General features: G+C 57.3%; 16 protein-coding genes across 16 annotated transcripts; 5 read left to right on the plus strand and 11 right to left on the minus strand.

The window, feature by feature from the left end:
* Positions 1-500: 500 nt before the first annotated feature.
* BDY17DRAFT_292445 (uncharacterized protein) lies at positions 501-2,273 on the minus strand. Its single transcript, XM_033732828.1, has one exon. It carries the CDS (start codon positions 2,089-2,091, stop codon positions 547-549), a length of 1,545 nt encoding a protein of 514 aa, XP_033591392.1. The 5' UTR covers positions 2,092-2,273; the 3' UTR covers positions 501-546.
* Positions 2,274-2,309: 36 nt separating this feature from the next.
* Positions 2,310-4,564, minus strand: BDY17DRAFT_351697 (uncharacterized protein). The gene is made up of 2 exons (XM_033738208.1): positions 2,625-4,564; positions 2,310-2,572 (listed from the first exon to the last, which is right to left on the minus strand). The coding sequence occupies exons 1-2, from the start codon at positions 4,227-4,229 to the stop codon at positions 2,510-2,512; spliced, it is 1,668 nt and encodes a 555-aa protein (XP_033591393.1). The 5' UTR covers positions 4,230-4,564; the 3' UTR covers positions 2,310-2,509.
* A 28-nt stretch (positions 4,565-4,592) lies between these two features.
* Positions 4,593-5,332, minus strand: BDY17DRAFT_292448 (uncharacterized protein). The gene is made up of 2 exons (XM_033732829.1): positions 5,107-5,332; positions 4,593-5,037 (listed from the first exon to the last, which is right to left on the minus strand). The coding sequence occupies exons 1-2, from the start codon at positions 5,291-5,293 to the stop codon at positions 4,751-4,753; spliced, it is 474 nt and encodes a 157-aa protein (XP_033591394.1). The 5' UTR covers positions 5,294-5,332; the 3' UTR covers positions 4,593-4,750.
* Positions 5,333-5,422: 90 nt separating this feature from the next.
* BDY17DRAFT_292451 (GDP dissociation inhibitor) lies at positions 5,423-7,063 on the minus strand. Its single transcript, XM_033732830.1, has 2 exons — positions 5,914-7,063; positions 5,423-5,860 (listed from the first exon to the last, which is right to left on the minus strand). The coding sequence occupies exons 1-2, from the start codon at positions 6,968-6,970 to the stop codon at positions 5,511-5,513; spliced, it is 1,407 nt and encodes a 468-aa protein (XP_033591395.1). The 5' UTR covers positions 6,971-7,063; the 3' UTR covers positions 5,423-5,510.
* Positions 7,064-7,164: 101 nt separating this feature from the next.
* BDY17DRAFT_292452 (uncharacterized protein) lies at positions 7,165-7,480 on the minus strand. Its single transcript, XM_033732831.1, has one exon. The coding sequence runs from the start codon at positions 7,421-7,423 to the stop codon at positions 7,217-7,219; it is 207 nt and encodes a 68-aa protein (XP_033591396.1). The 5' UTR covers positions 7,424-7,480; the 3' UTR covers positions 7,165-7,216.
* Positions 7,481-8,635: 1,155 nt separating this feature from the next.
* Positions 8,636-11,599, plus strand: BDY17DRAFT_92064 (uncharacterized protein). The gene is made up of 3 exons (XM_033738825.1): positions 8,636-9,025; positions 9,113-11,082; positions 11,142-11,599. Exons 1-3 carry the CDS (start codon positions 8,921-8,923, stop codon positions 11,353-11,355), a joined length of 2,289 nt encoding a protein of 762 aa, XP_033591397.1. The 5' UTR covers positions 8,636-8,920; the 3' UTR covers positions 11,356-11,599.
* Positions 11,600-12,045: 446 nt separating this feature from the next.
* On the minus strand, positions 12,046-12,713 carry BDY17DRAFT_321728 (uncharacterized protein; the record flags this gene model as incomplete). Its single annotated transcript, XM_033736679.1, has 2 exons — positions 12,046-12,540; positions 12,588-12,713. 2 exons carry the CDS (start codon positions 12,711-12,713, stop codon positions 12,046-12,048), a joined length of 621 nt encoding a protein of 206 aa, XP_033591398.1.
* A 611-nt stretch (positions 12,714-13,324) lies between these two features.
* On the minus strand, positions 13,325-13,808 carry BDY17DRAFT_308322 (ergosterol 28; the record flags this gene model as incomplete). The annotated part of the gene is made up of 2 exons (XM_033735200.1): positions 13,325-13,672; positions 13,743-13,808. The coding sequence occupies 2 exons, from the start codon at positions 13,806-13,808 to the stop codon at positions 13,325-13,327; spliced, it is 414 nt and encodes a 137-aa protein (XP_033591399.1).
* Positions 13,809-14,039: 231 nt separating this feature from the next.
* BDY17DRAFT_321730 (uncharacterized protein) lies at positions 14,040-15,123 on the plus strand (the record flags this gene model as incomplete). The annotated part of the gene is made up of 2 exons (XM_033736680.1): positions 14,040-14,198; positions 14,260-15,123. The coding sequence occupies 2 exons, from the start codon at positions 14,040-14,042 to the stop codon at positions 15,121-15,123; spliced, it is 1,023 nt and encodes a 340-aa protein (XP_033591400.1).
* A 28-nt stretch (positions 15,124-15,151) lies between these two features.
* BDY17DRAFT_292457 (uncharacterized protein) lies at positions 15,152-16,214 on the minus strand (the record flags this gene model as incomplete). Its single annotated transcript, XM_033732832.1, has 3 exons — positions 16,025-16,214; positions 15,513-15,972; positions 15,152-15,455 (listed from the first exon to the last, which is right to left on the minus strand). Exons 1-3 carry the CDS (start codon positions 16,194-16,196, stop codon positions 15,155-15,157), a joined length of 933 nt encoding a protein of 310 aa, XP_033591401.1. The 5' UTR covers positions 16,197-16,214.
* BDY17DRAFT_292459 (uncharacterized protein) lies at positions 16,194-17,512 on the minus strand. Its single transcript, XM_033732833.1, has one exon. The coding sequence runs from the start codon at positions 17,493-17,495 to the stop codon at positions 16,263-16,265; it is 1,233 nt and encodes a 410-aa protein (XP_033591402.1). The 5' UTR covers positions 17,496-17,512; the 3' UTR covers positions 16,194-16,262.
* Positions 17,513-17,693: 181 nt separating this feature from the next.
* Positions 17,694-18,383, plus strand: BDY17DRAFT_315531 (2,3-bisphosphoglycerate-dependent phosphoglycerate mutase; the record flags this gene model as incomplete). The annotated part of the gene is made up of 1 exon (XM_033735916.1): positions 17,694-18,383. The coding sequence occupies one exon, from the start codon at positions 17,694-17,696 to the stop codon at positions 18,381-18,383; it is 690 nt and encodes a 229-aa protein (XP_033591403.1).
* Positions 18,384-18,636: 253 nt separating this feature from the next.
* BDY17DRAFT_92087 (uncharacterized protein) lies at positions 18,637-19,862 on the minus strand. The gene has a single exon (XM_033738826.1). It carries the CDS (start codon positions 19,480-19,482, stop codon positions 18,865-18,867), a length of 618 nt encoding a protein of 205 aa, XP_033591404.1. The 5' UTR covers positions 19,483-19,862; the 3' UTR covers positions 18,637-18,864.
* A 401-nt stretch (positions 19,863-20,263) lies between these two features.
* Positions 20,264-22,030, plus strand: BDY17DRAFT_248036 (uncharacterized protein; the record flags this gene model as incomplete). Its single annotated transcript, XM_033730873.1, has 1 exon — positions 20,264-22,030. The coding sequence occupies one exon, from the start codon at positions 20,264-20,266 to the stop codon at positions 22,028-22,030; it is 1,767 nt and encodes a 588-aa protein (XP_033591405.1).
* A 10-nt stretch (positions 22,031-22,040) lies between these two features.
* On the minus strand, positions 22,041-22,704 carry BDY17DRAFT_315533 (uncharacterized protein; the record flags this gene model as incomplete). The annotated part of the gene is made up of 2 exons (XM_033735917.1): positions 22,041-22,214; positions 22,267-22,704. 2 exons carry the CDS (start codon positions 22,702-22,704, stop codon positions 22,041-22,043), a joined length of 612 nt encoding a protein of 203 aa, XP_033591406.1.
* Positions 22,705-23,049: 345 nt separating this feature from the next.
* On the plus strand, positions 23,050-23,953 carry BDY17DRAFT_308330 (uncharacterized protein; the record flags this gene model as incomplete). The annotated part of the gene is made up of 2 exons (XM_033735201.1): positions 23,050-23,776; positions 23,835-23,953. The coding sequence occupies 2 exons, from the start codon at positions 23,050-23,052 to the stop codon at positions 23,951-23,953; spliced, it is 846 nt and encodes a 281-aa protein (XP_033591407.1).
* Between the last annotated feature and the right edge of the window lie 28 nt (positions 23,954-23,981).

Consider the following 23,981-nt stretch of genomic DNA (forward strand, 5'->3'; position numbering starts at 1 on the left):
GGGCTGTACGGTGGACTGGGCGGAGGTGCGGGAGAAGGGGCTGGCAAGGTGAGTTTCCTTGAGCTCTGCGGCATGGTCAGCGATGGGGTTTGTGATTGCTAAGCGGAGGGACTGCAGCACGCACTCTTGGTAATGTTCCACGACGACATGTTTGGCGATGCGGCTGTTTAGACGTCGCCGGGAAGATGGAAGATGAGAGAGGGATCCTGAAGGCGTGACAAGTCGGTGTGGCTTGGGTCCGCGTCACTCGTGGTGATGATGAAGTTGAAGGAGGTTTGCCAATGCCAGCATCAGCACGTGCAGCAAAAGGACCGGCCAGAGGATTGGAATGTAACGGGATGAGCAGAAGGGTAGAGGTGGTGTGTAGCTGTCACTTCCAGAAAGTCGCTCAACCTCGTCCTCGTCCTGCTGAGGATGCGGACGCTGATGCGGAGGCGGACGGACAAATGTCTTGGCACGGCTTAGGGCTGGCCCGAAGTGCCGACATGAAACACGACGTAGGGCAGACGCTCATCTTCGTATACCGCTATGGAATATCCAACCTCATCAACTCTTGGCAGCATTGCCCAACCAGCCCATATCCACGAAAAATTCAAAGACCCTCCCGCCCTTGGTCGTGTCGATCCGGCTCATCTCTCGCACCTGCTTCTTCTTCAACTTGCCCTCATTCTTCATGGCCTCGCGGAATACCGCGTCCTTGATGGCGAGATATGCCTTGGGCTGGACGTGAAGCTTGCCGCATAAATCCTTCTCCTCCGGCAACAACAGCTGCAAATCTGGGGATGTGTCTGAGGACATTTGCAAGGGAGTCAGATTCGGGATTGCCTGCAACGGTGCTCGTTTGGGCGACACGTTGTCTCCGGAGGGAGGCGTGGGGAGGCCCGTCGACGCCTTGTCATTCGTCAGGCGCACAGCGAGATCTTTCGTCGTGTATTCCGTCACAGCTGTCGAGGTCTCGGGAGGTGGCGCGGCCTTGCCGACGCGAATCGTGCTCGCCATGCGATCGAATTGGCCCATGACTTGCGACTTCGCGATTCGACTCGCCTTCTCCCCCTCGTACTTCTCTCCCGCTTGCAATGTGCTCAACCGCATCCTCCGCCATTCCTGCAACTGATTGATTGCTTGGCGCAGATTCTGCTCCTTCTCCAGATCCTCGGCGTAGGTGGTGAAATCCGGATGGCTCATGATCCGTGCAAACGGCTTCACCTTCAAGTTGAGGTCTCGCTGCTCCTTTGTCCGCTTCTTGTCCACCGCCAAGTTCTTCCTATAATCCAGTAGCTTGTGGTTGAAGATGACCCTCTTCCGATCCGTCCGCGCAGTGAGTCGGTCGTTGTAGATTCCCATCACGACCATCTTCAACTCCGTCTCGGGGTCGAATTGCCCCGTGGCAGGATTGATGCCCTCCTCCGGCGAAAAGTTCATATGCTGCACCGCCTCTTCCGCCTCGTTGAAGTACTCATTCTCAAACTCCAATCTGCCCGGCATATATCCCGCCACCTCGTGACAGCTGGGCACACTGCTCGTCGTCTTCACAATCACCGGATCCTTCTTCGCCGCCTCTGCAATCTCCGCCTTGCGTCCATCAATTCTCCTCTTCTTCCTCGCCTGGAACTCCTCCCGCGGCACATCGTCACTCAACCGCTTGTCGCCCGGGCTCGCCCTCTCGGGAAGCGGGAAAAGCTCCGACTCCAGGTATGTCTTCACATAATGATCCCGCACCTCATCCTTCTCTCTATACCCCCCAATATGATCCGCAATATCCGCCCAGCTGCCCAGGCCATACTGTTCCGCGCCCTCCAACAGTAACAATTCCTCGTCCGCGCCCCAGCCGTCGTCGAAGATGGGGATACTGTGCGGCTCGATGACGGAGTAGGGATGCGATCGCGGATCGTGGTGCAAATTCGCCTTGCCGCCCGCGAAACACGTGACGCACAGGTCGTAGTCCGGGCATTGCTTGGAGGCGCAGCGGATGCGTACGGTGCTGGTGATGTCGCTGCTGCAGACGTTGCAAATGTACTTCACCCCGCCCCCGGCCGACGAGGGGGCTGCGGCATCGGTCTTTTGCGCCTTGGCCTTGGTTATGAGGCCCATGATGGTCGCATGAGGAGGTCGGGTGCCACTCCGATGGGGAAGATGATGCGACGACCGGGAGAGATGGAATGAGGAGTGTTTTGACTCCGATGTGCAAGCGCAGGGAGGATGTTGAAGTCACGGGTGGAGTCTGGCCGCAGAAATTTAAGGTTCGGGCCGCGGCGACAACGCGCAGATCGTTGTGCCAGCATTCACTTCATGCAAAGAACCATGATGCGTTCGTGGGTGGACGAATTTGTGCGAGATGTCTCTTCTATCCTACTGATGCACTTCCATGCCTCGGATTCTATGCAAGCCCGCGGATCTCCCTTCCTTGCATATCATGTCCAATCCGTGTAGGATGGATGAGAGCGGGCGAGACGTCCAAGCAGCCCACTGTCCCCAAAGACAGTCATCCAGCCAAATCTCCCCTCCTCATTCACATCACCGCCTGCAACTCGGCAATCTTGTCGTAGAGTTCGGTGGCGAACTGCTGCCGTATCTATCATCGCTGTCAGCATAACTCCATGCATTGAAGAACGACCGACACTCACCTTCAACTGCAACAACTCCAACCCCTCCTTCCCATCCACCGCGCCCATGAAAAACACGTTACCACCTTGCGGTTTCCCGCCATCCGGAGCCCCGACTTTGATCTCCTTCTTCACCGGCGTGTTCAAAATGACCCGGTGACTGCCTTCCGCACGCATCAGCAGTCTCGCTTTGAGCCGCGTCTCCTCTTTTCCTGCAGAGCCATGGCTGACATTCAGCCGCACCACCCCCAGCCCCCTCTCCTTCCACTCCTTCTTCCCATCCCCAATGTCGGCAAAGTTGTAGAGTTTGGCGCGACAGGAGTACGCGGTCGTCTCCTCCTCCTCGCCCGTCTCCAGATCCTGCGCATAGAAGCGTTCGTCTTGCTTGTCCGACGTTTGAGAAATAGGGCTTTTGAAGCCGGAGTCATCGGGCCCGGGATCCTCCCCTGCGTCTTCCGCGTCCTCTGCATCGTCTGCCGGCGCGCCCAAAGGCTTCGTTGCTTTCGAGCTGCTCAACAAAGACGCAGACGGCTTGCCGCTCGCAAATGTCGTGAGTCCACCACTTCCAAGGCCACCAAATCCACTTCCCCCACCGAAAGTACTCCCAAACCCGCCTGATCCACCCAGCTTGCCGAACCCGGACGCACCACTGGCGAACGTGCTGAGACCAGTTCCAGTTCCAGTTCCGGCGCTAGAGAAGGCGGACTGCTGTCCCAGCGCTCCACCAAATGCACTGCTCGACGGCGATTTCGTCTTGTCGGCATCTTGCTTTGAACCCTCCGTCAGAGTCGTGCTTTTGCTGGTGGTGGCGAAACTACCCCCGGCTCCAAACCCCCCCGAACTCTTGCCGATTGCCCCAAACCCAGATGTCGAACCTGTAAGTGCACTGAAACCCGATGCGGCAAATGCACTGGTTGAGGTCTGTGAGTCTGAGGCGGGAGACTTGCTGCCGGCGAGAGATGCGAATGGGGAGGAGGTGGAGGTGTTTGCGAAGCCGCTGCCAGCTGGAATCTTGGCATTCGACTTTTCAGCCGGAGGTTCGGACTTCTCTGCATCATCATCTTTGGTAGATTTGGCGGTAGTGTTGGTCAATGCCTCGTCGGATTCAACTTGCAGCCGACTTCTCTTAGTCTTCGGGCTGGCCATTTGTTCGGTCGGGGCGTCTGCACGCTTCTCGCCGGCGTGGTCTGGTGTACGCTGGCGCGCGGTTGACGGTGCACGGAGATGCCCGTTGGCTGGATCCTTCTCGCCAATCTGCGAGCTGTCTCGTGGGCGGTCGCTGGACTTTCGGGAACCGTTGTTTAACTCTTCCTCCTCTGCCGTACTATCTCTCGACCGCTTGCGCGTGTGTTGACGTGTTGAGGAAGTAGCCTTCTCCTCGGCCTCGTCGTCTGCGGCCTCGTCGAAACTCCTTTTCTTCTGCGGACGGCCTCTGTTGCCACCACCATTCTCCACCTCGTCGCTGTGGCCTTCCTGCGATTGCTCTTCTTGCTCTTGACCCTCGCTTGCGGTAGTTGCGTCTGCCAAAGCAGTCTTGGAGATGCTGGCTTTCTTCAGTTGCTCTCGCACTGGCTTCTCTGATGCCTCTGTGTCGGAGGCGACACCATTCTGCGGGTCTGAGGCCATGTCGAATGCGGAGCGGAAAAGGCGAGGGTGTTTGCGACGTGGGTGGTGAGATCACCGGTGGCAGGTTGAATTCAAACGAGCGGCTTCCAAACGCCGCGGCAGCCTGCTCTGCTCAGATGAAGTACCGGAGATGGTGCGGACGGAGGTAGAGGAAGTTGTGATGGCACAGCGATGCAGCGTTGTGGCCGTTTTTGTTCGCCTGCTGGCTTTGTTGCAGGTCCGTATTTCGCCACTGCAGGACGTCGATGACAGACAAAGGGGACTGGGAGAGGAGTGAGCGCGGCGCTTGAATGACTGAAAGACGGGCGTGGTCAGCTATCGGGGTGTTGTGCGAGGGTATCACGAGAACAAAGCCGTCGGAGGTGGAGACCGGGGCTAGAGTTGCCCAAGAAACTCTAATCAATTTGTGGCGCGCGCAGCTTCCCGATTTGATTAAGAGATATGCCCTGGAGGGGGAGCACGAACGCGAACATGGAGTGCACAATCCATTCTCCTCGATGTCATTCATTGATTGCAAGGCCTCACTCCATAATCCTCTCCTCACCTGTACGCTTCATGATGGTGACTTCTCTTCGTGCAATCAACCACCTCCCACTCGCCCCGGGCACCCCCTTCGCCTTTCCCCCTTCACCATCCAATACCAACCCGTCCTGGTACTTGCCCCAGGCAATACTCTGCCGCCCCTCCCATTTCCCCGTACCAAAATGCACGCCAGTAAAGTAGGTCGTCGCCTCTGCCGTCTTACCATCGTCGGCTATGACAATGTGTTGCGTTGTCAATGCATGGTGAGTTGTCACGGGTTCCAGCCTACACACGTAGTCAGTACCACCTACGGACGACGATGTTCCGGGAGTTCAGCAGGTCGAAATCGCGCACCGTTTCTCCAGTCTCTGAATCAGACTTTCCAGGTCTTTTGCGGCGTCGAAGCCCTCAATAGGATACCGGACTTGCACATTGGGCGTAAAGACATCGTCGAGCAAGTGAAAGGTCTTGCTGTCGAGGGCCATGCAATATTTCGCCAGGGTGTTTTGAATGGCAATGTAATCGAATGCGTTGGGTGACATGGCTGTTGGCCACCGGCGAGATATCTGTGGTGTAGGTGTTGAAGAGATGATGAGTTTGCTAGAGGTGAGTTTGGGTTTCAAAGACGGCGCCCACACGCAAACACGTGCCACGTGCAACAATCAATCAGATTGTGAAATAACTGCGTTTGTTATACGCTGTCGCTATCTAACCTACCAATCTTCCGTAAAACCCCGGAACTACAGTGCGTTGCTCTACTCACTCCTCATACTGCAAGCCAGCACCATCCTTCAACCCCTCCACCTTCAGCTCCTCTCCCTCCGCCCGACGGTAAATATCCCGCACATCATCCGTCATGGTCTCGAAATGACTGCTCGCGTCGTAGCTCCTCGAGATGAACACCTGATCATTCACGCCCGACTCCAGCGGCTCGTAGATGGGGATCGGCGGGCCCATGAACTGCTCCTCGATCTTGCCCAAGCGATCCAGGCCGGGCTGCAGTTCGAGATGGTGGTTTGCCCCGCTCTCGGAAATGGTCGACACAATGGCAATGTAGTAGCCCTTGGGACAGACATTGTGGGTGGAGGAGACCATGGCTACGTAGATGTCTGGAGATGTGAGTTAGTACGTGCTACACCATGTTGGGAAACACCCCCCTTACCATGTCGTCGCCCGACTTGACTCTGCGGAATGATGAGTTGTAGCGAGTCGGCATTGTCGGTCTTGTCGATGGGATGATTCAGGATGCAGATCGCCTTGACCAGGTGGCCCACCACTCTCGCCTTGTCGGGGAAGTAGCTCGGATCGGCGAGGATCTTCTTGCACTTTGTCTCAAACTTCATCCCCTCGCCCTCCTCTCCTCGCTCCTTCATCGTTGCCTTGATGCCCGACACCTTTCCACCTTCGTACTTGACTTCATCCACAGTGGCATTGAGCATGTACGTGCCACCGTAGATGGCTGACAGCCGTGCGAAGCCCTGGGGCAGCTCGCCGAGGCCGTAGAGCGGGTAGATGTATGGCGACTTGCCGTACCGCGCCATGCTGTTGACATACAACCGAATGCGGTCAATGCAGTCCTTGGCCATGCCTTTCTGGTTAATGTGTTCATCGGTGGGGTAGAGGGCCATGCTGTGGCCGATAAAGTCGCGCGTGGTCGCCTCGAGCCCATATTTGTCGTAGACCTGCTTCATCGTCGTCTGCGAGAGGTTCATGCCGTTGTGCGTGCTGGGATTGTTTTCGTCAAAGTTGCCCACCCAGGTCAGGAAGTTCCGCGCTCTTCTCTTCTCAAACAAGCCCATCAACGGGCTGCGCAGGGCCTCGCCGGCGTCCGAAGGCACCTTGGCCACGGTGGCGCGCGGCCCGTTGCCTTGCTGGACGTAGGAGCCGGCAATCTGCTTGAATTCGATGTAGCGGGTGACGTCGGTGCTGACGAGGATGTTGGTGAGGTCGCCGTTGGCCATGAGCAGCTTGGGAACGAGGTCGATGTTCCAGTCGTTGGGCCGGCCGTACTTCTTCCACGGCTCCGTGCCGGCCTGGTAGTTGCCGTATTGCTTGAAGAGCGTCTCGAGGTTGACGGACGCTGCTTCGCCGCCGTAGTGGTCGTTGCGGTCCATGTGCAGCACCTTTTTCCCGCGCACCGACATGACGCCGCTGAGGATGCATTCCGTCAGGCCAGTGCCCAACACGACCACGTCGTATTCCGAAGCGATTTCCTCCATGTTGGGCGGATGTGCTCGAGCTGAAGGGTGGTATGCGAGAAGGGTTGCAAGTGGTTACATGTGCTGGTGGGGTGTTTGGCGGCGGTCAAGATATGGCGGGCAGCTTGAAACAGCGGGAGAGAAGAGGTGGCATGTGACGACGCCAACCCGCCCGCAGCTCATCATTCCGAGCCCAAACCCTAAGCAACGGCACTCTATTCGATTCCGACCTTGTGCCTGGCAGCTCCCCTTACACGACTGTAAATCTCAATTGGTTAGGCATAGAGGTACTCGAGGGAGCTGCATTGTGAACCGTCGAGCAGATCGTCGGTGGTGGATGGGCGGTGTAGAAGTCACTGGAGTTGTTCGCTCTTGGAATCGGCCATGAAACTGATGAAAGAAAGCAATACTGGACATCCAACAAGAGCCGCATTGGTGCACCAGAATTTGTACAATCGTGAAAGGATTTGGCATTCGTGAGAAGAGGTATTGAGCGAACCGACGACTCCTGTCGGTTGCATGTAGTCAAGCATCAAATGGATCATGGTGACGATGCAGCGATGGCAATGTGTCTAGGGTTGCTATTTGGCAACTCGCAGCGATTGGTCAAAGCAACTACATCTATGCGATCTCTCCAGGCATTGACATCCATCTGCAAGACGGCTCAGGTAATGGCATCAGTGAAACGGCGGACAATGTCGCCGGCCGATCATGCGTGGTTACGGCGATCATCATCTGCCACCATCCGCCACGAGTTTCGACGGCCGCAAGGCTCGGGTGGGCGAGAAGCTGGAAGATACATGCGATCAAAAGGGGGCCCGTTGGATATGGAGGCGGGTGTTGGAGGACTAAGGTAGCAAGGAAATATCGGGCACACATCTTACACCCCGTAACCGACCAGGCACATGGTCCCGCTGCCTATTTGAGATGGCGTTGCGCCTAACGCGGGTTGATTTGAGAAGATACACGGCCAATGGAGCCGAGTGCAAGGTAGAGTCAGACAAAAAGGATCTTTTCAATGATACATTTGGAATTATTGCCGCGGTATTCCGTCAATACAAATCGAGATTCGAGGTATGGCAATCGACATTGGCCACGGCGGAGACGGACAGCAAGGCCGGCGAGAGGGAACAGGCAATCATTAGCGATAGGATCTGGGTTGGAGTCGGAGATGAGACAAGGGTCGGACACGATGCAGTGCTGTACATGAAGCATTTAGGTTCGAAGCGAAGGCTCGGGCTGGCTGACCAAATCGCCATATCGTCTGTGTGCATCAAGATGCACACGGTCCGTGTCCAAAGCGTGCCGACGGGAGTGTTGGGAACTTGGCCTGGGCTTAGATTTCTTGCTGGTGATGAGGTCAGCCCTGGCGGCCAAGGCGGAAGGGGCTCCGCAAGCTAGACGCCCCGCGGCCTAGTCGTGCAGAGAGGGCGTAGATGAGGGGAGACTGTGGTAGTGGTGTGGCGGCGCATGGAGGATAGCGTGAAGGGTAAGGTATGAACGGGAAGGGACGACGGAAGCAGCACCGCTCCTTCCCCACGAACCACGCACGATTAGGTTGTGGCGGAAGGCGTGGAATGACGCTGCGGCTGCGGCTGCTGCTTCTAAGCGAGCCGCAACCACACAGCACACACACACCCAGCACGAACAACCAGCACACCCGCAAGATGGGCCCAGCGCACGCCCCGGCAGCTTGCATGACGGGGCCGGGCAAGCAGATCTGCCTTACTAGCAGCACCCCAAACCCGGCCAGGATGTACCGATGTACTCACCCATGCGGCGTGCACGGCTTTGCCCCACTGGCATTGGTTGGCGGCCAGCTTGCTGTCCAACGTGAGGTGCTGTTCCTCCCGTCCAACCATCAGGTGGCGTTCAACCACCCTTCCCTCGTTCCCTCCCTCCCTCCCACTCCCCTCCGCACCATGCTCGCCGCCATAAGAGCCTCTGGCCCTGCTCTTCCTTGCTCCCGACATGGCGCCTCCCACCGACCAGGCCGCGCCCCTCAAGACCGACGATGAGTCTCCCAACGCGGGCCAGACGCCCTCGAACCGCAAGCGTCATCTCCGAGCAGCACAGGTAAGCAGCTCTCCCGCATCGCCAACGCCAACACCATCGCCACCACACCCCACCTCATTCCACACCCACCCGCTCACGCTCATCCAGGCTTGCGACCTGTGTCGGGAAAAGAAAAGAGCATGCGACGAAGGGCGGCCATGCGCCAACTGCGACAAGGACAACCTGGTATGTCGCTACTCCGCCAGCAAGTCCACTCGCCACATGTCCGACATCGATGCCGCCTTCCACCATCTCGACGAGCACACCAACAAACTGCACATGCACATGCAGCTGCTCGACAACTACCTCCCCCGCTTGGACGAGCTGGCCACGCGGCTGGATGCCGTCGAGAGGAACAAGCTGCAGGCAAACAACCCCGACTTCTCCCCGCGAGATCCATACCATGCCTCGGGCGTGCACACGCTCGTCAAGCTGTGGCCCTCCATCGACTCCCTCCTCTACTCCGCCCACTTCCCCGTCGATCCCGGCTACGTGCTCGCCTCCGAGGCCAAGGATGTCCACATCAGCCCCCGCCCCTACGCGCCCCATACCATCCTCCCCCGCGACCCCGTCACCAGCCACGCCTATGCCTTGAACGACTTGCCCGCCGCCGATGCCATGCTGGACCGCAAAGCTCGCATCCCCTCCCCGGACGGCAACAACTCCCTCCGCTTGCTATTCCGCAGCTATGTCGACAACATGCACTCCCTCCATCCCTTTGTCGATCTTGATGACGCCCTTCACTCTTTTGAGCACCTGTTTGGCGACAACTTCCATCCGCCGCTCAGCTACCCGGACGACATGAGTGAGCCCACCCACCGGCCCATCAAGAGACCGCGAGTCGACCATATGAGCTTTGGGCATGGCGGAAGCATTGCGCCTCCATCTCGCGCACACAAACCTTCCCCACTGGAAACCGCCCGCCTCTACCTCATCCTCGCTCTCGGAGACATTTGCGCACACAAGAGAGGCTTGGTCTTCAGCCCGAGGAGCAAGGTCCAATCACTTGCAGAACGTACGGGCCGTAGCGGCTCATTTCAATCCGACGCCACACTTGTGGACGACGGGCTCGTCTCTCCACTATCCGCAAACCCGCCCACACCCCAGGGCTTTGCCGATGGCGGTCCAGCAGACGTTCCTGGCGCAAACTTCTATGACCAAGCGACACGGATCGCGGGACCTTTCCAGGGTGGTAATGATCTCATCCATGCTCAAATCGCCCTCCTCGCCGGCCTCTACAAGGCTCAAGTTGGACAAGTACGCGAGAGCTTCAACTGGATCAGCTCGGCCGGCCGATCGGTGCTGCACTTGCTCCGCCGTTTTCATCTCCTTGCGAATAGCTCCGACATGCACGACGATTCCCCCGAAACACGAGGTCGAGCGCCCTACCAAAGTCTGCAGAAACGTGTGAAAAGCGCGGAGCATGACCTGGTGGTGCTGGCTGCGTGGAGCTGCATTCAGTTGGAGGGCGATATCCTCGCCGAGCTGCCTTACCCCGAAAGTGGCATATTGGCTTGCGAGGATCTCCTGCCCTGGCCAACTCGCATCCCCGGCGGCTCGCAATTCTACAAAACGGGCGCGTTGAGCAGTCATGATGTGTTGATGTACTTCTCCTCCCAGCTCTGGCTTCGGAAACGTTTGAACCTGATCCAGAATCAACTCCACGGTGGAGCTGGCAAACTCTTGTCGACCTTTGCCCTTCGACAAGTACTATGCGAGCACCACGTCTCCCTCACGTCGTGGCGTAGCGGTCTACCCATCCATCACGGATGGCTGGACACTGAGCCCCCGCCGGCCGACATTCACACCGCCCGGCTTCGCGCCAAGTACTGGAGCGCGTGCTTTCTCGCGGACCGACCATACCTGGACTGCGTGTTGCATGAAATGGCGTTCGACGCGTACGGGCACAGTCGCACGGACACAGGCAGTCGGCTCTTCGATGCCATCTCCACGCTGCCCGAGGCGCAGAAAATGCAGGGTGCGCAGCGGTGCATTCAGGCCGCTTTCCAGAGTGCGCGAGCCTTCGATGGTATCAACCAGGCCCTTATCGACCCCAACATGCACGGCACTGCACATGCGTATGATCGACCCGACCTTGTGATTACTCCATGCATTGCCAGACTAACACACTTTCCAGGCTCTTCGGCAACGTCCTCGTCCTCGCCGCAGCGTATACAAATACGACTGTCACCGTCAACCCGCCGAGGATGGGAATCCAGCAGTCCGAACTCCTTGGCCTGATCCGCCGCACCCTCGGCTTCCTTGAACGCCAATCATTCCTCTCCGAGACGTGCAAGATTGATCGGCAAATCCTGCAAAAAGTGCTGGTCGCGGTGGCGAACGATCCGTGACGACGCTTGTCCATGTTCAGTGGAGGAGGGAGCAGGCGGCATCAACCTTTCACTGTATTCAGTTGTTCCATTTCGAGGGGCATTCATGTATAAGCGAGGACAGAGCGACATCATGATGGACAAACGACATTTAATAACAAAAGCGACCATGACCCGATGGCATTGGGCGGGCGTCGAGGGTTGTCTGCATCATTACGGCGAGATGACGAGGACATCAATAGTGCATCCATCATACGCGCGGAGATGTGGTTCATCACTATTTTGTATGTACACGGTCCAGCACGTCGCTCCGCGCTTCGTGCCGTCGAACGCCGCTGTTTCATTTGATTCTCGGACTAGTTCCTCAAGTCCAGGAACCGCCAGCGTGCCTACTCTGGTGTATTTCTATGCTTCATGTTGCTGCTTCTCGCTCTCATGCAATTACCACGTGCTTGGCTGGCGTCTTCATTGTCGTTGTCGTCGTCGTCATCGTTATTGATCTCCTTGCATGTTTCGTACCACGTGTTTGTCGTTGCTTTTTGGCTCTCGGGCCGAATGCTCCGTAGCCTTGCTTCCCTTGTATGCTCGTCCATCAAGCACGCTTCATGGCAGCGTGTCGCTAGACGGAGATCCCGCTCCGTCCGCGCGCTGTCCAACCCGTGGGCGGAAGGGCGAGGGCCTGAAGAGTGTCCACCTCGATTGCGCAGTATGTCATTTGCTCGAACTGTCCGCAGCTTCAGCGGCACCAGCGGTCGCAGCGCTCTGGTTCCTCTCCCTGTCCGGCGACCATGACTCCCTCGCGGGATCCCAATACGTCTGTTTCGCTCGGCCGGCAATGCTTCCATCGACGCCCCCTCCGGCTGCATTCTTACTCCTCGCCGCCAGCGCGGCGCTCTCTCCATCCCCATCGGCGCCCGCCAACAACGTCCGCCACAACAACCAGCGAATCACCCAATTCTCCTGCTCACGGTTACTGCCATCGCCGCCGGCGCCGCGACTCGCGCTCCCCTCGTCGCCTCCGAGATCGTAGATGCGTTGGATGTCCGGGTGCGAGGTGCGGTAAATGCGGCGCGCCTCGGCGTGCAGCGCGCCCTCGGTGATCTGGGTGCAGATGAAGGGCGGGCGGATGGAGGCGTCGTTGCGCAAGTAGGGGAGGAGGCAGCTACGGTCGTAGCAGATTCTTTGGCAGCCCTGGAAGATGTCGGCCTGGGGATGTTAGGGGTGCTCGATCAGGAAGGGGAGAGTCTACACACCTTCATGGCGTGGTATCGTCTGCGGTCGTGCTCGAGGTCGAGATTGAGTTGCAGGCGTGAGAGGAATTCGGCCTCGGTGGCATCGGCCATGGTCTCTGGCGGGGAGGGCATGCGTAGGAGAGCCATGGTGAGTGAGGGAGGAGGGAGGGAATGCGTGGGTTGTGGTGCAGAAGTGGGGAGCAGTGCTTTTAAGGCGCAGGAAGAAAACGGGGCAGGATGCGGAGCGATGAATGAACATGGCGCCGGTCTTTCCGCTACATCGCGTGGGTTTTCGGGGCTGCGCGTATCGACGGTGCATTGCTCGTCATTGCGGTTGGGTTGGAGGCGTCAAGGTGCAACGCTATGCCAAGGAGATGGGTCAGTAAGCGAGCGTGTGGTGGGAGTGGAATCGAGGGGCATTATTCAAGGCCCACGATGACGAGTTTCCGCGATTCCGACGCCTCGTCTCGCCCATCGCCCGACTGGACCAGATCTTCAGGCCCTGTTGAATGCCACGCCATCCACGTGGACCCTCATGCCCGATGGCTGGAGATCGGGCGAGGCGGGTGCTGTGGAAATAAAGCAAGAAGGATGGTGGTGGAACGGAGGTAGGTCCGAGGCAGGAGCATTACTGTGCGCATAACGGGATGGGTCCCCGGATCACATGAGCTGCGGAGGTTACATATGTCCACCCTCCATCACTCTGCTTCTCTGCTTGGCAGAACCTCTGAGACGTGCGGTGAAATGTACAACTCGCCCTACCTCACATACCACTCCTGCTGTGCCAACATCCACACCAGACTGCTGCTCGCCACCACCATCGGACTCGCCAGCCCTCGACTCAGCCGCGCCGTGCGGAAGTAGACATACTCGCTGCCAAAGTGCAGGATGGCAATGGCAAACGTCCACATGGCCAGCTCGTAGACGGCGCGGTTGTGGATGTTGAAGGCGGCGTACAGCCGTACCACGCTCGACAGCGCGGTCCATGTGCCAAAGGTGCGTGCGGACAGTGGGGTGATCATGGTGGTGGGCGCTGCGTAGACCTCACGCGCACCGCGCAGCGAGATGTAGGACTGGACCGTGTAGATTGACGAGACTGAGGCTATCTGTACTCGAGAATGATCAGCCATTGGCACTTGGATATATGCCATCATCCCGCAGAGTGAGGGGACATACCAGGAACAGCCATTTTGGGAGCAACCCGTCGTCGAAGGAAAGGAAGTTGGGGATGGATGAGGCCATTGTCGTCTAGGACGAGCTGTGCAGGTCTCGGTCTATTCTTGAAAGTTATTGTGCCTTGGGGAAACAAATAAAATCGCCGACACTCCGCGTCCACGTCGTCGGGCTCCCGCCAACCAGCGGGCCGCTCCTTCCCCACGCGCGCGCGTCTTCCGCAACAGCTTCCTCGTCCATATTTCTCTCCCCCTGTCCATAACTCCATCATCCCTTTACCTTATCGGATTGTCGCCCGCCATGGAAGACAAAATTGCCGCTGCCCTCGGTGACTCCACCGACTACTGGGCCTCTCCCACCACCCAGATCTTCGCCTTCATCGGCCTCTTCTGGCTGTCCATCAAGATCTTCTCCTTCTGGCGTCTCATAGCCAGTCTCTTCATCCTTCCTGGCACTTCGGTGAGTGCAACCATGCCCTGCCCATCACACTCCACCTTGCTAACATTCACGCTTGCTACAGCTCACCAAGTTCGGCAAGAAAAGCACCTGGGCTGTCATCACGGGTGCCAGTGATGGCATTGGCAAGGAATACGCCATCCAACTCGCCGCCAAGGGCTTCAACGTCGTCCTCATCTCTCGCACCCAATCCAAACTCCTCGATCTGGCAAAAGAGCTAAAGGACAAGTACCATGTCGAGGTGCGCAATCTGGCAATGGACTTTGCCGCCAATCGCGACAAGGACTACGCCGCGCTCAAGAAGCTGCTGCAGGAGGAGGTGGGCGAGGTCGGCATCCTCATCAACAACGTCGGCCTCTCCCACTCCATTCCCGTCCCCTTTGCCGAGACGCCCGAGCAGGAGATGAAGGACATTGTCACCATCAATTGTCTCGCCACCCTCCGCGTCACCCAACTCGTGGTGCCGGGCATGGTCGCCCGACGCCGCGGCCTCATCCTCAACATGGCCAGTTTCGGCGGCCTCTTACCCACCCCTCTACTCGCCACCTACTCCGGAAGCAAAGCCTTCTTGCAACAGTGGTCATCCGCCCTCTTCTCCGAGTTGGCGCCGCATGGCATCACGGTGCAAGTCGTGCAGTCCTACCTCGTCACCAGCGCCATGTCCAAGATTCGAAGAGCCAGCTGGCTGGTTCCCACGCCCCGACAGTTTGTCAAAGCGGCATTGGGCAAGATTGGACGCAGTGGGGGTGCGCAGGGCATCTTGGGCACCTGCACGCCGTACTGGGCGCACGGCATCATGCATTGGGCAATCGCGAGTTTTGCGGGTACGATGAATGGGGTGGTGATTGGCATCAACAAGCGCATGCACGAGGATATCCGCCGCAGGGCGTTGAAGAAGGCGGAAAGGGATGGGAAGAAGTCTTCGTAGCCGTGCCAGAAATATCGATCATTGACCATCCTCATCGTATGGTAAAGCCGCCGTCCAGTCTTACATCATTCCCATTGATACTCTTCGCTTTGTCCTCGCAGAGAAAGTGCACAATCCGTGCCACCTCGTCCGGATCCGCAAAGCTGCCCGTCGGCACGCTCTTGAGATACTCCTCTCGGGCAGCCGGGTCACTCCACGCCTTCTTCCCCATCTCCGTCATGATCGGACCCGGGGAGATGGTGTTGGTCGTGATGCCATGCGGGCCCCATTCGCTCGCCATGCATTTGCTGAGTCCGATCAAACCTGCCTTACTCGCGCAGTACGGGCCGTGACTAGAGTGAATATTAGCTCGTTGTCCGTTTCTCGGAGGAAGAGTAGAGACTGCTCACTGCCACAGCGCAACATGCGCCGCCTGACTCGCAATATTCACAATCCTCCCCGGCGCCGCCTTGCCCTCTCCCTCCGCCTTCTTCCGCTCAATATACATCCTTGCAAACGCCTGCCCCGTCAACGTCGGCCCAAACAAATTAATCACATAATGCTTCAACGCATCCTCGGGCGGGAACGTCTCGAGCGCGGTCAAATTCACATACCCCGCCGCATTGACGAGCATGGCGGGGAAGGCGACATTGTCCTGCGCGATGGCGCTGAAGGCCTCGGAGACGGAGTCCGGCGACGTGATGTCGCAGGCGTAGCCTTTGATGCTGTCGCCTGCTTCGCTAGTGTTCTGGTAGCCGTATGTTTCGGCTACGGTGGGTTGTAGGCGCTCTGCTTCTGCTGGGGCGTAGAGGAGGGCGAGTTTGGCGCCGTGGGCGTGCAGGAGTTTGCCTGTTGCGCAGCCTAGGCCTCCTGGACGGTTCTTAGATGGCAGGATGGCAAAGGCTGAGTGGCTTGGACTTACCCAGACCTCCTGCTAATATTGCCAGCCGGTTCGTGAACGCCATTGTGTGGAATGTTGGTGGTGGTGTCGTGCTCCGGGGCTCACCCCACATTACAAGAAGACGTCCTTCGTCATTGCTCAGGGCAAGGTTTGGAAGGATCGTGGTGTAGCCGAGCTTAACAGCCTTGCGCATGAGACCTGTTGAACACGGATACATGTATATTCATACACGACGAAGAGCTGTCTACATGTTGCTAAATCAAAGCTTCGAAGATACCTTGACCACCACCTTGCCCTTGGCCCGGCCGGTATTCAACCTCTCAAACGCCTCATTGGCTTTGTCAAACTCGTGCACGCTGTCAATGTAGATATCGTCCGGTCCCAGTGTGTTCTTCGCATCCTCCAACCACTCTTTCTTCTTGCTCAGGACTGTAACGTCATAGCTCTCGCCCAAGCCATACTGCCCCTTTGCCCATCGGAACCATTGCAGGCCGGCGCGAATGGGATGCCAGTAATCGTAATAGGTGTATGGTCCACCCATCGACTCTCGCCCGACCTTGTCGCCAACGATCGAGATGTATCGCTTGCTGGACGGAAGGCCAATGCACTCGGTCCCGCCGACGCAGTCAATTACCGCATCCGGCTGGAACTTGGCCACACCCTCTCGCACATCTTGTGAGGTGTAGTCGACGTGCTCGTCGGCGCCCAATGTGGATAGGACAAAGTCCTTGTTCTTCCCTGACGAAGTGGCAACCACCTTCCACCCTTTTCGCTTGGCGAGAATGATGGTGTAGAGGCCTGTCGAGCTGCTGCCTCCCAGGACAGCGACCTTCTTGTTCTGACTGGCCTCGACAAACGGTGCGACGGAGTCAATGCTTGCCTTGGCTGTGAGCCAGACCAAACTGATTGCGGACGCCTTCTCATGACTCCACCCTTTGGGCTTCAACGCAGCCAGACTGGTTTCAGTATTCAAGTCTGCTACTTCCGCCAGCGCCCCTCCATTCGGAGCGTAGGGCTTCAATGTGAGCCCAAACACCTCGTCGCCCTCTTTGAACCCCGTCCGGCCGGGGGCAATAACGGTACCGCTGTAGTCGTTGACTGTGCCTTTTTCTTTGCCGTACAGAGCATTCCATGGTTGCTTCCAGGATGGGAGGTTCATGATCTGGACATCGACGGGGTTGAGGGCGCAGGCGTGAATCTTGACCAACATGTGGGGTGGGCCGTCACCTTCATCCTTGAAGGCGGAGGCAGACGGTGGGTGGATGGTGCCGCGTTTGAGAGTGTTGTAGCCTCCGGTGTAGACCCAGGCTTTCGCTTCTTGTGTCGCCATGTTCAAAGAGTGATGTTGTTCATGGAGTCGAGGGGTGATGCGTTCCCCTATGAATTTGTAGAGGCAAGCGGAATGACGTTTCCATGAATCAAAGCGATGTGCAGATGTAGCCGTGTCGCTTTCTACCCTCGCCACATAGCCTTCGTGCTCAAGAACCACCATGCGGCTAAAAGGTGGTACCCAAGCAAAGGTATTTTTTTGGAGATCGACGGGCCTCGTCTTACGTCATCGCGTTGAGCTCCAGCGAAGCCCCGCGGTGGGGCGCGTTGATTGGCATTGGGGCCACCAATTTTCTCCCTCCTTCACCGCATCAACACCCGCCGATCAACAGCCAAACAACACTCGATCAACACTGCAAACATGCCTCGTCTCATCATCCTTCGCCATGGCCAGAGCACCTGGAACGATCAGAACCTCTTCACGGGCTGGGTCGATGTCCCGCTCAACGAACGCGGCACATCCGAAGCCACCAAGGCCGGCAAGCTGATGACCAAACACGAATGCCTGCCCGACACCCTCTACACCTCCCTGCTGCGCCGCGCCATCACCACCGCCAACATCGCCCTCGACAACTGCGACCGCCACTGGATCCCCGTCAAGCGCGCATGGCAGCTGAATGAGCGCCACTACGGCGGCCTGCAGGGCAAGAACAAGGCGGAAGCGGCGGAGAAGTTTGGCAAGGAACAGGTGCATCTCTGGCGCAGATCGTACGACGTCCCGCCGCCGGAGAATGAGCAGGATGGCAATACTGATCCGGACGGCCGGTACGCCAAGGGCGGCATCAAGGTGCCCAAGACAGAGTGCTTGAAGGATGTGCTGGTGCGCGTGCTGCCGTACTGGGAGTCGGACATCGTACCGGATCTGAAGGCGGGCAAGACGGTGTTGGTGGCGGCGCATGGAAATTCGCTGCGTGCGCTCATGAAGCATCTCGAGAACATTAGTGATGAGGACATCCCGGGCGTGGAGATTCCGACAGGGGTGCCCATCCTCTACGAGCTGGATGACAACCTGAAGCCCAAGGGAGGAGCAAAGGGCAAGCATTTGGACTAGATGCTGTCGTGAGAGGGATAGATGAGGCATGACGGCTCTTTCAGTGTCCCACCCCAGCCCTGTCTTATTCGATCCCACAGACGGCATCGACCGGTGCTTTCCGATTAGCCAACCCTGCGAATACTCCGGAATCGTAGTCGTATCAAAATTCTCGAACACCGCTCTTTTCTTTCACAATATTCAGGCCCAGCGTGGACAGTCGACACCTGCTGCGCCACCTCACGGGACAATGGCCAACAATGGGAGGACAAGGCTGCGTGCACGTCCTAGAAGACTGGTACTTGCTGCTATCTATCGTATAACGCCTTCAGAAGGTCACAATTGCTGCCACTCTGTCCACGCCCTGCCTGTTCATCCCTCCGCTCATTCGAAAATGGCCAAGCCCGACACCTACCGACCTCAAGGCAATTTCAACGGATCCCGACAAAACCCCTTGCACCCACCCTTGTTGACAACGACGACATCGATCTTGAGCACGCCATTAGTACGATTGGGATTCCCCAGCTCCGCAATCCCAATGCGCCCGCAATTCTCGCACCCCCGGTCGCGAATCATCGTCACCAGCTTTCGCACCTCGCCGCCCTTGAGCCCGCCGTAGTCGCCGCCCTCGATGAAGCAGCAGTATTGGAAAGCGGAGCAGGCGATGTGCTCGGCGCTGTAGAAGACGTCGGTGTCGTCCATCCCTTCCAAGTAGCCGAGGATTTCTTCGATGGGCTGGCCGGGGTCGTTGTAGAAGATGCCGGACCCGCCGTTGCACATGCTGCTTCCGCCGCAGGTGAATTGGTCCCAGGCGACTTTGGGCTTGTCCTTGTGGCGGTCCAAGTTGGCGATTGTGGTGATGTTGGTGTTGTTTGACAAGATTTTCGGGACGACTAGCTGAGGGTCCCGGACGATGATGGGCGAGGCGATGGTGCAGACGGCCAGAACCGCGGTGATGATCAGAAGAACTGCTTTGGTTTGCATGTTGATGGCGGATGTGTATGATGTCGATATGATTGGTGTTGAATGCGATTAATGTTAAATGCCGATGATTCGAGCACGAGATTGATGTGAGCGATGGAAGAAAAGAGGGATGGAGAGAATGGAGAGGCCTTCTCATATCTGGCACGAGCGAAAGGAACGAGCGAACTTCCCTTCGCTCGAAAGCGGAACTGTCGAGGCAGTGGCGCGTAGAATCTCACAGCCAGTCAGAGCAATGGCGAATGTCAGACGATACCTTACCAGTAGTACGGGCAAAAAGTACCAAATAACATGATACTGTGAGCCTACTATGACAGCTACATGATCCATAGGTCGCTGTCGTGCGTTCTGTTCAGTCTTCGGCGGAGCATCCCGTTTCGAGATGGTACAGTCGGGATACGCTGCGTGCTCCATGTGATATAGCCAGAGCGAGCTGGTCACATCCGATTCGCGAGCGTTGCGAGACAAGCAGGCGATCATCCTCGCATGCGATGACTTCGTGCCGACCGTGAGAGGGTGAGATGAATGTCGGCGTCAAAGTTCTACCCGACTGTGGAGATCTCGTGCGGTCGTCTGGTCGTCTCGTGCTTAATAAGCAGAAAAGGCAACCACGTGCGCGCTGGCATTGGCCTTCAAACTCTGGCCATATCAAAATGTAGATATTTGTACTATTCACTGATCAGTTCATCGACGCCGGCATGGTCTATCCATGCGTGGATACCAACCACTCCGTACAACCTGGGTGATAATGGAGCCGGCCTCTGGACCGCGTTGATCACGAAACACCCGCCAGCATGGAGGACTCACCCTCCGGCCCAGTTGCCGCTCTTCGAGATCAATTTGGAGACGGGAAACCGCCAGAGATTACCCGCAAAATCACAGCATGTGTAGCATGTCGAAAGCAAAAAATCAAATGCTACATGAAAGACTCTCAACCTCCCTGCACGCGCTGCAAGAAGCGAGGCCTACCATGCACTGTCAACAAGAGCCTTCAAATGCTCCTCGAGAGTGACTCGGTATGGAAAGAGGCCATCGAGCGGAAGATTCACGATCTGGAGACTGGGCTCACCCGAGTCTCAGACCATCTATCTCTCCCCACCGTCAACAGTGCCAGCGACGAAGACGAACATGATGATGACCATCGCATTGCAGAGCCTTTACGAATGCCTCCTCCAGCTCAAGTCTCTCCACAAGCAGAGAAACACACTCCGCACAACTTTGAGATTGTCATGGATCCCGATTCTGGCCCAGCTGCAATCCCGGGATCGGTGGTATCGCCCGTCCTCATGGGCGGAGTCGAGCCGGACCGTGCAGAGCACGATGTCATCCGACGAGGCTGTGTAACACTCGAAGAAGCACAACGCTACCTCGACGTCTATCAAAATCGCCTGGATCATTTCCTCTACCGAATCATCGGAGATCGGCGAACGCTTGCTCAAGTCCGGGCGGCATCGCCTCTGCTTCTCGCTGCCATCTGTGCTGTCGGTGCACTCCATCTTGCTTCACCAGCCTTCGAAAAATGCTACGAAGAATTCGTTGCCATTGCTGCAGCTCACACATTTTCTCGACGAAACACCGTCGACGACGTCCGTGGCCTGTGCGTGGCTGCGTTTTGGCTGAGCAGCATTTCGTGGACGTGTATTGCGGCCGCTGTTCGAATCAGTACCGAGATCCAACTGCACCGGAGTATTTTCAAGGCTCTGACGGGCGATCGTACGCATTATCTGCGCACTCGACTATACTACCTGGTCTACGTCTGCGATCATCACTTTTCCATCGTCTTTGGTCGGCCTCCCATGACTCGCGAGGACGATGCCATTCGAGCCGCCGCCCAGTTCTTGGACACCGAAAACGCTGTAGAAGACGACAGTCGACTTGTGAGCCAGGTCCATTTTTGGTCGGTTGGAAGCGAGATCTACGCCACATTTGGCATCGACGTCGAGAGACCTTTGACTCGGCACATGATCGAGCCGCTGCGTCGTTACGGCATCAAACTCGACAACATCCGCGCGGATTGGACGGAACGGTTCTCCTACAACAAATACGTGGGCAATTATCCCCGTAAGGGCGTGGGTCTTCACTATCACTTCGCCAGGCTGTACCTATGCTCCATGGCTTTTCGCGGGATCGGGCAGCCTGGGTTCAAATCGTCCGATGTTGCCCTTGACATTGATGAGATTGCCAATTCCGCCATCCTGTCCGCTACCGCCATCCTCCGAGCTGTGGTTACCGACACCGAGATCCAGTCGTATCTCAATGGACTACCCACCTACTTTGACGTCATGATTGCGTTCGCCGTGGTGTTTGTCCTCAAAGTCTCCACCAAATACTCCTCATCCGTGCGCATCGACAGTGGCGAGACACGACAACTCGTGGCGGAGCTTGTCTCCGTCTTGAAAGGTGTCACCGCATCCATGCACCCTCGACACCTCCTCGCCAGCGTCGCCCATGGCGCGGAAAAGCTCCTGGCCAAATGCTCGCCGCAAGATCTCGGCCCGGTGCCGGCGAATGCGCACATCACCATGAGCCAACCCACGTTTGACGAGGGCCTGTACGACATGTCGTATGCGTGGAATGACAACTCGTTCGACAACTTCTACATGGGGGAATTCGACTTCCTCTCGAATCAAGATACCTTCAGCAACTTCCAACCGGATCTGCGATACCAGTCTCTGCCGCAGCTGTAGTGGGATGGATTCAACACCACGATCGCTGCAACGACTCGATTGTGATCTGCTCAAAGTCACTCAAGGAAGGAGTAACCATGTTTGGATCCTTGGCCAGGTCATCCCATCGACGGACTTGCAGCTTTTCCTGCAGCAAAGGATCCTTTTGTGCTTCTTTGACTTGCTGCTCGTCGAATATGCCTCCCTAGCGCTTCATCAGCACGGCATTGGAGCAAGAATCAAAGACATGGACTCACCTGAAACTTCAGCGTCATCTTACTACTCTTGCTCAGCCCATCATAGTAGCCCGCATCAACAGCAGTCAGATACCGCTTCGCCATGACATGCGCCCCAACGAGCTGGCAGACCTTCTCGCTAAACCCCAAATGCCGCAGATACCGCTCCCCGAGGACCTCATGACTCGCCTTACCAACGTACGTCCCGTCCGGTGCAACCATGGACGCCTCCTTCTCCGCGGCGGGGATGAAGCGGCCGACATCGTGCAGGAGGGCGCCGATGATGGTGTCGTTGTCTGCGCCGGCTTGCTGGGCTAGGGTTGCGCATTGTAGCGAGTGCTGGACTTGGGAGACTGCTTCGCCTAGATAATCGCCTTGACCTTGTGCTTCAATGTAGCCGAATAATTGTTTGACGGTCTGCTGCGCTTTGGCGGCGGTGGACGCTGAGACACCGGCCATTTTGTCTAGTTTGCTGGATGGAATGGACGTGGAGGTGAGGTGGAAGAAGGTCTACAAGTACATCTCAACCCGCTGTCGGCACATCACCGATACCAACGCACCCATCCACTTTCCCTGGTGAACGTCTTACGGTGACAAGGCCGATGCATGTGCGCTCCCCTCCACCAATCACATCCGCGCATTGTTGATGATCGCCACGTGCGTCGGAGGGAAGTCAGTGGCATCGGCCTTCGCACCGATGGTTGTATACACCTCACACTTTATTTGGACGCAACATGCAGGTACAAAACACGACGATTCCTTCTCAATCCGTTGGGAAGAAGCCAGAGCACCCCATCCTCCACCATGGCCTCCATCCAACTCTCCCCGTCACAACTCGACCACTTCAACACACAAGGTTACCTCATCCTCCGCGCCGCCGAACACAATCTCGTCAGTCCCCCCGACCTCCACAAATGGACGAGTGAAGTCAAGACGCTTCCGCGAGACAAAGGCAAATGGATGCCATACGACGAAATCACCGCCACCGGCGAGCGCCAGCTCATGAGGACGGAAAACTTCGCCGACTACCATCCCTCCTTCTCCGCCTTGCTGCACGGCGCCGGCCTGCGAGGCATTCTGGCGCAACTTACCGGCGACGAAATGCTGCTGTTCAAGGACAAGATCAATTACAAACTCGCTGGCGGCAACGGCTTCCAGGCTCATCTTGATGCTCCCGCCTACGACCACATCGGAGACATCGAGCACACCACCGCAAACCTGGCCGTCGACGCTGCAACGATCGCCAACGGCTGTGTAGAAGTTGTCCCTGGCTCGCATCGAATGGATGTCGAGTTGGCGGAGGGTGGACGCATCGCTGACAGATGGGAGGCGGCGCACGACTGGGTTCCCGTGGAGCTGGCGGAGGGCGACTTGTTGATTTTCGGCAGCCATCTTGCGCATCGGAGTGCGGATAACAAGACGGCCAAGGCGAGGAGCTCGGTGTATGCCACGTACCATATGCGCTCGGATGGGGAGGATCTGAGGCGGCGGTATTATATCGATCGCAGGGAGAATTTCCCGCCGGATCATGGTGAGCACCGTTTCTGGTCTTTCTGTCTCTCAACTTCACTTGCTGACAGTGCCTGTAGAAAGGGTTCCGGGGAAGGACTACGGTGCTGGAGTCGCGCGCTACGCTTTTGCAGCACCCTTCACCAGGATCGAAGAGCCAGCGGCTGCCTCGGCCATGGAGGTGGATGTGCAGTCGTGAGATAATATTAGTAGTGTGACAGAGTGGA

This window comes from Neohortaea acidophila (genome assembly GCF_010093505.1).
Source record: "Neohortaea acidophila strain CBS 113389 unplaced genomic scaffold BDY17scaffold_3, whole genome shotgun sequence".
NCBI classification, from domain to species: Eukaryota; Fungi; Ascomycota; class Dothideomycetes; order Mycosphaerellales; family Teratosphaeriaceae; genus Neohortaea; species Neohortaea acidophila.

What these genes read in the sequence shown, in the direction of transcription:
- BDY17DRAFT_292451 (XM_033732830.1), bottom strand. Translation starts at nt 6,970, where the DNA reads ATGGAGGAAATCGCTTCGGAATACGACGTGGTCGTGTTGGGCACTGGC. An exon ending in TCAAGTCGGGCGACGACATG is followed by an intron (nt 5,861 to 5,913) that starts GTAAGGGGGGTG and finishes TCACATCTCCAG; the next exon opens with ACATCTACGTAGCCATGGTC.
- BDY17DRAFT_92087 (XM_033738826.1), bottom strand. Translation starts at nt 19,482, where the DNA reads ATGAGAAGGCCTCTCCATTCTCTCCATCCCTCTTTTCTTCCATCGCTC.
- BDY17DRAFT_292445 (XM_033732828.1), bottom strand. Translation starts at nt 2,091, where the DNA reads ATGGGCCTCATAACCAAGGCCAAGGCGCAAAAGACCGATGCCGCAGCC.
- BDY17DRAFT_92064 (XM_033738825.1), top strand. Translation starts at nt 8,921, where the DNA reads ATGGCGCCTCCCACCGACCAGGCCGCGCCCCTCAAGACCGACGATGAG. An exon ending in GTCATCTCCGAGCAGCACAG is followed by an intron (nt 9,026 to 9,112) that starts GTAAGCAGCTCT and finishes ACGCTCATCCAG; the next exon opens with GCTTGCGACCTGTGTCGGGA. An exon ending in ATGCACGGCACTGCACATGC is followed by an intron (nt 11,083 to 11,141) that starts GTATGATCGACC and finishes CACACTTTCCAG; the next exon opens with GCTCTTCGGCAACGTCCTCG.
- BDY17DRAFT_292459 (XM_033732833.1), bottom strand. Translation starts at nt 17,495, where the DNA reads ATGGTGGTTCTTGAGCACGAAGGCTATGTGGCGAGGGTAGAAAGCGAC.
- BDY17DRAFT_351697 (XM_033738208.1), bottom strand. Translation starts at nt 4,229, where the DNA reads ATGGCCTCAGACCCGCAGAATGGTGTCGCCTCCGACACAGAGGCATCA. An exon ending in TGGAGTTGTTGCAGTTGAAG is followed by an intron (nt 2,573 to 2,624) that starts GTGAGTGTCGGT and finishes CAGCGATGATAG; the next exon opens with ATACGGCAGCAGTTCGCCAC.
- BDY17DRAFT_292452 (XM_033732831.1), bottom strand. Translation starts at nt 7,423, where the DNA reads ATGCCAAATCCTTTCACGATTGTACAAATTCTGGTGCACCAATGCGGC.
- BDY17DRAFT_292448 (XM_033732829.1), bottom strand. Translation starts at nt 5,293, where the DNA reads ATGTCACCCAACGCATTCGATTACATTGCCATTCAAAACACCCTGGCG. An exon ending in GATTCAGAGACTGGAGAAAC is followed by an intron (nt 5,038 to 5,106) that starts GGTGCGCGATTT and finishes ACTACGTGTGTA; the next exon opens with GGCTGGAACCCGTGACAACT.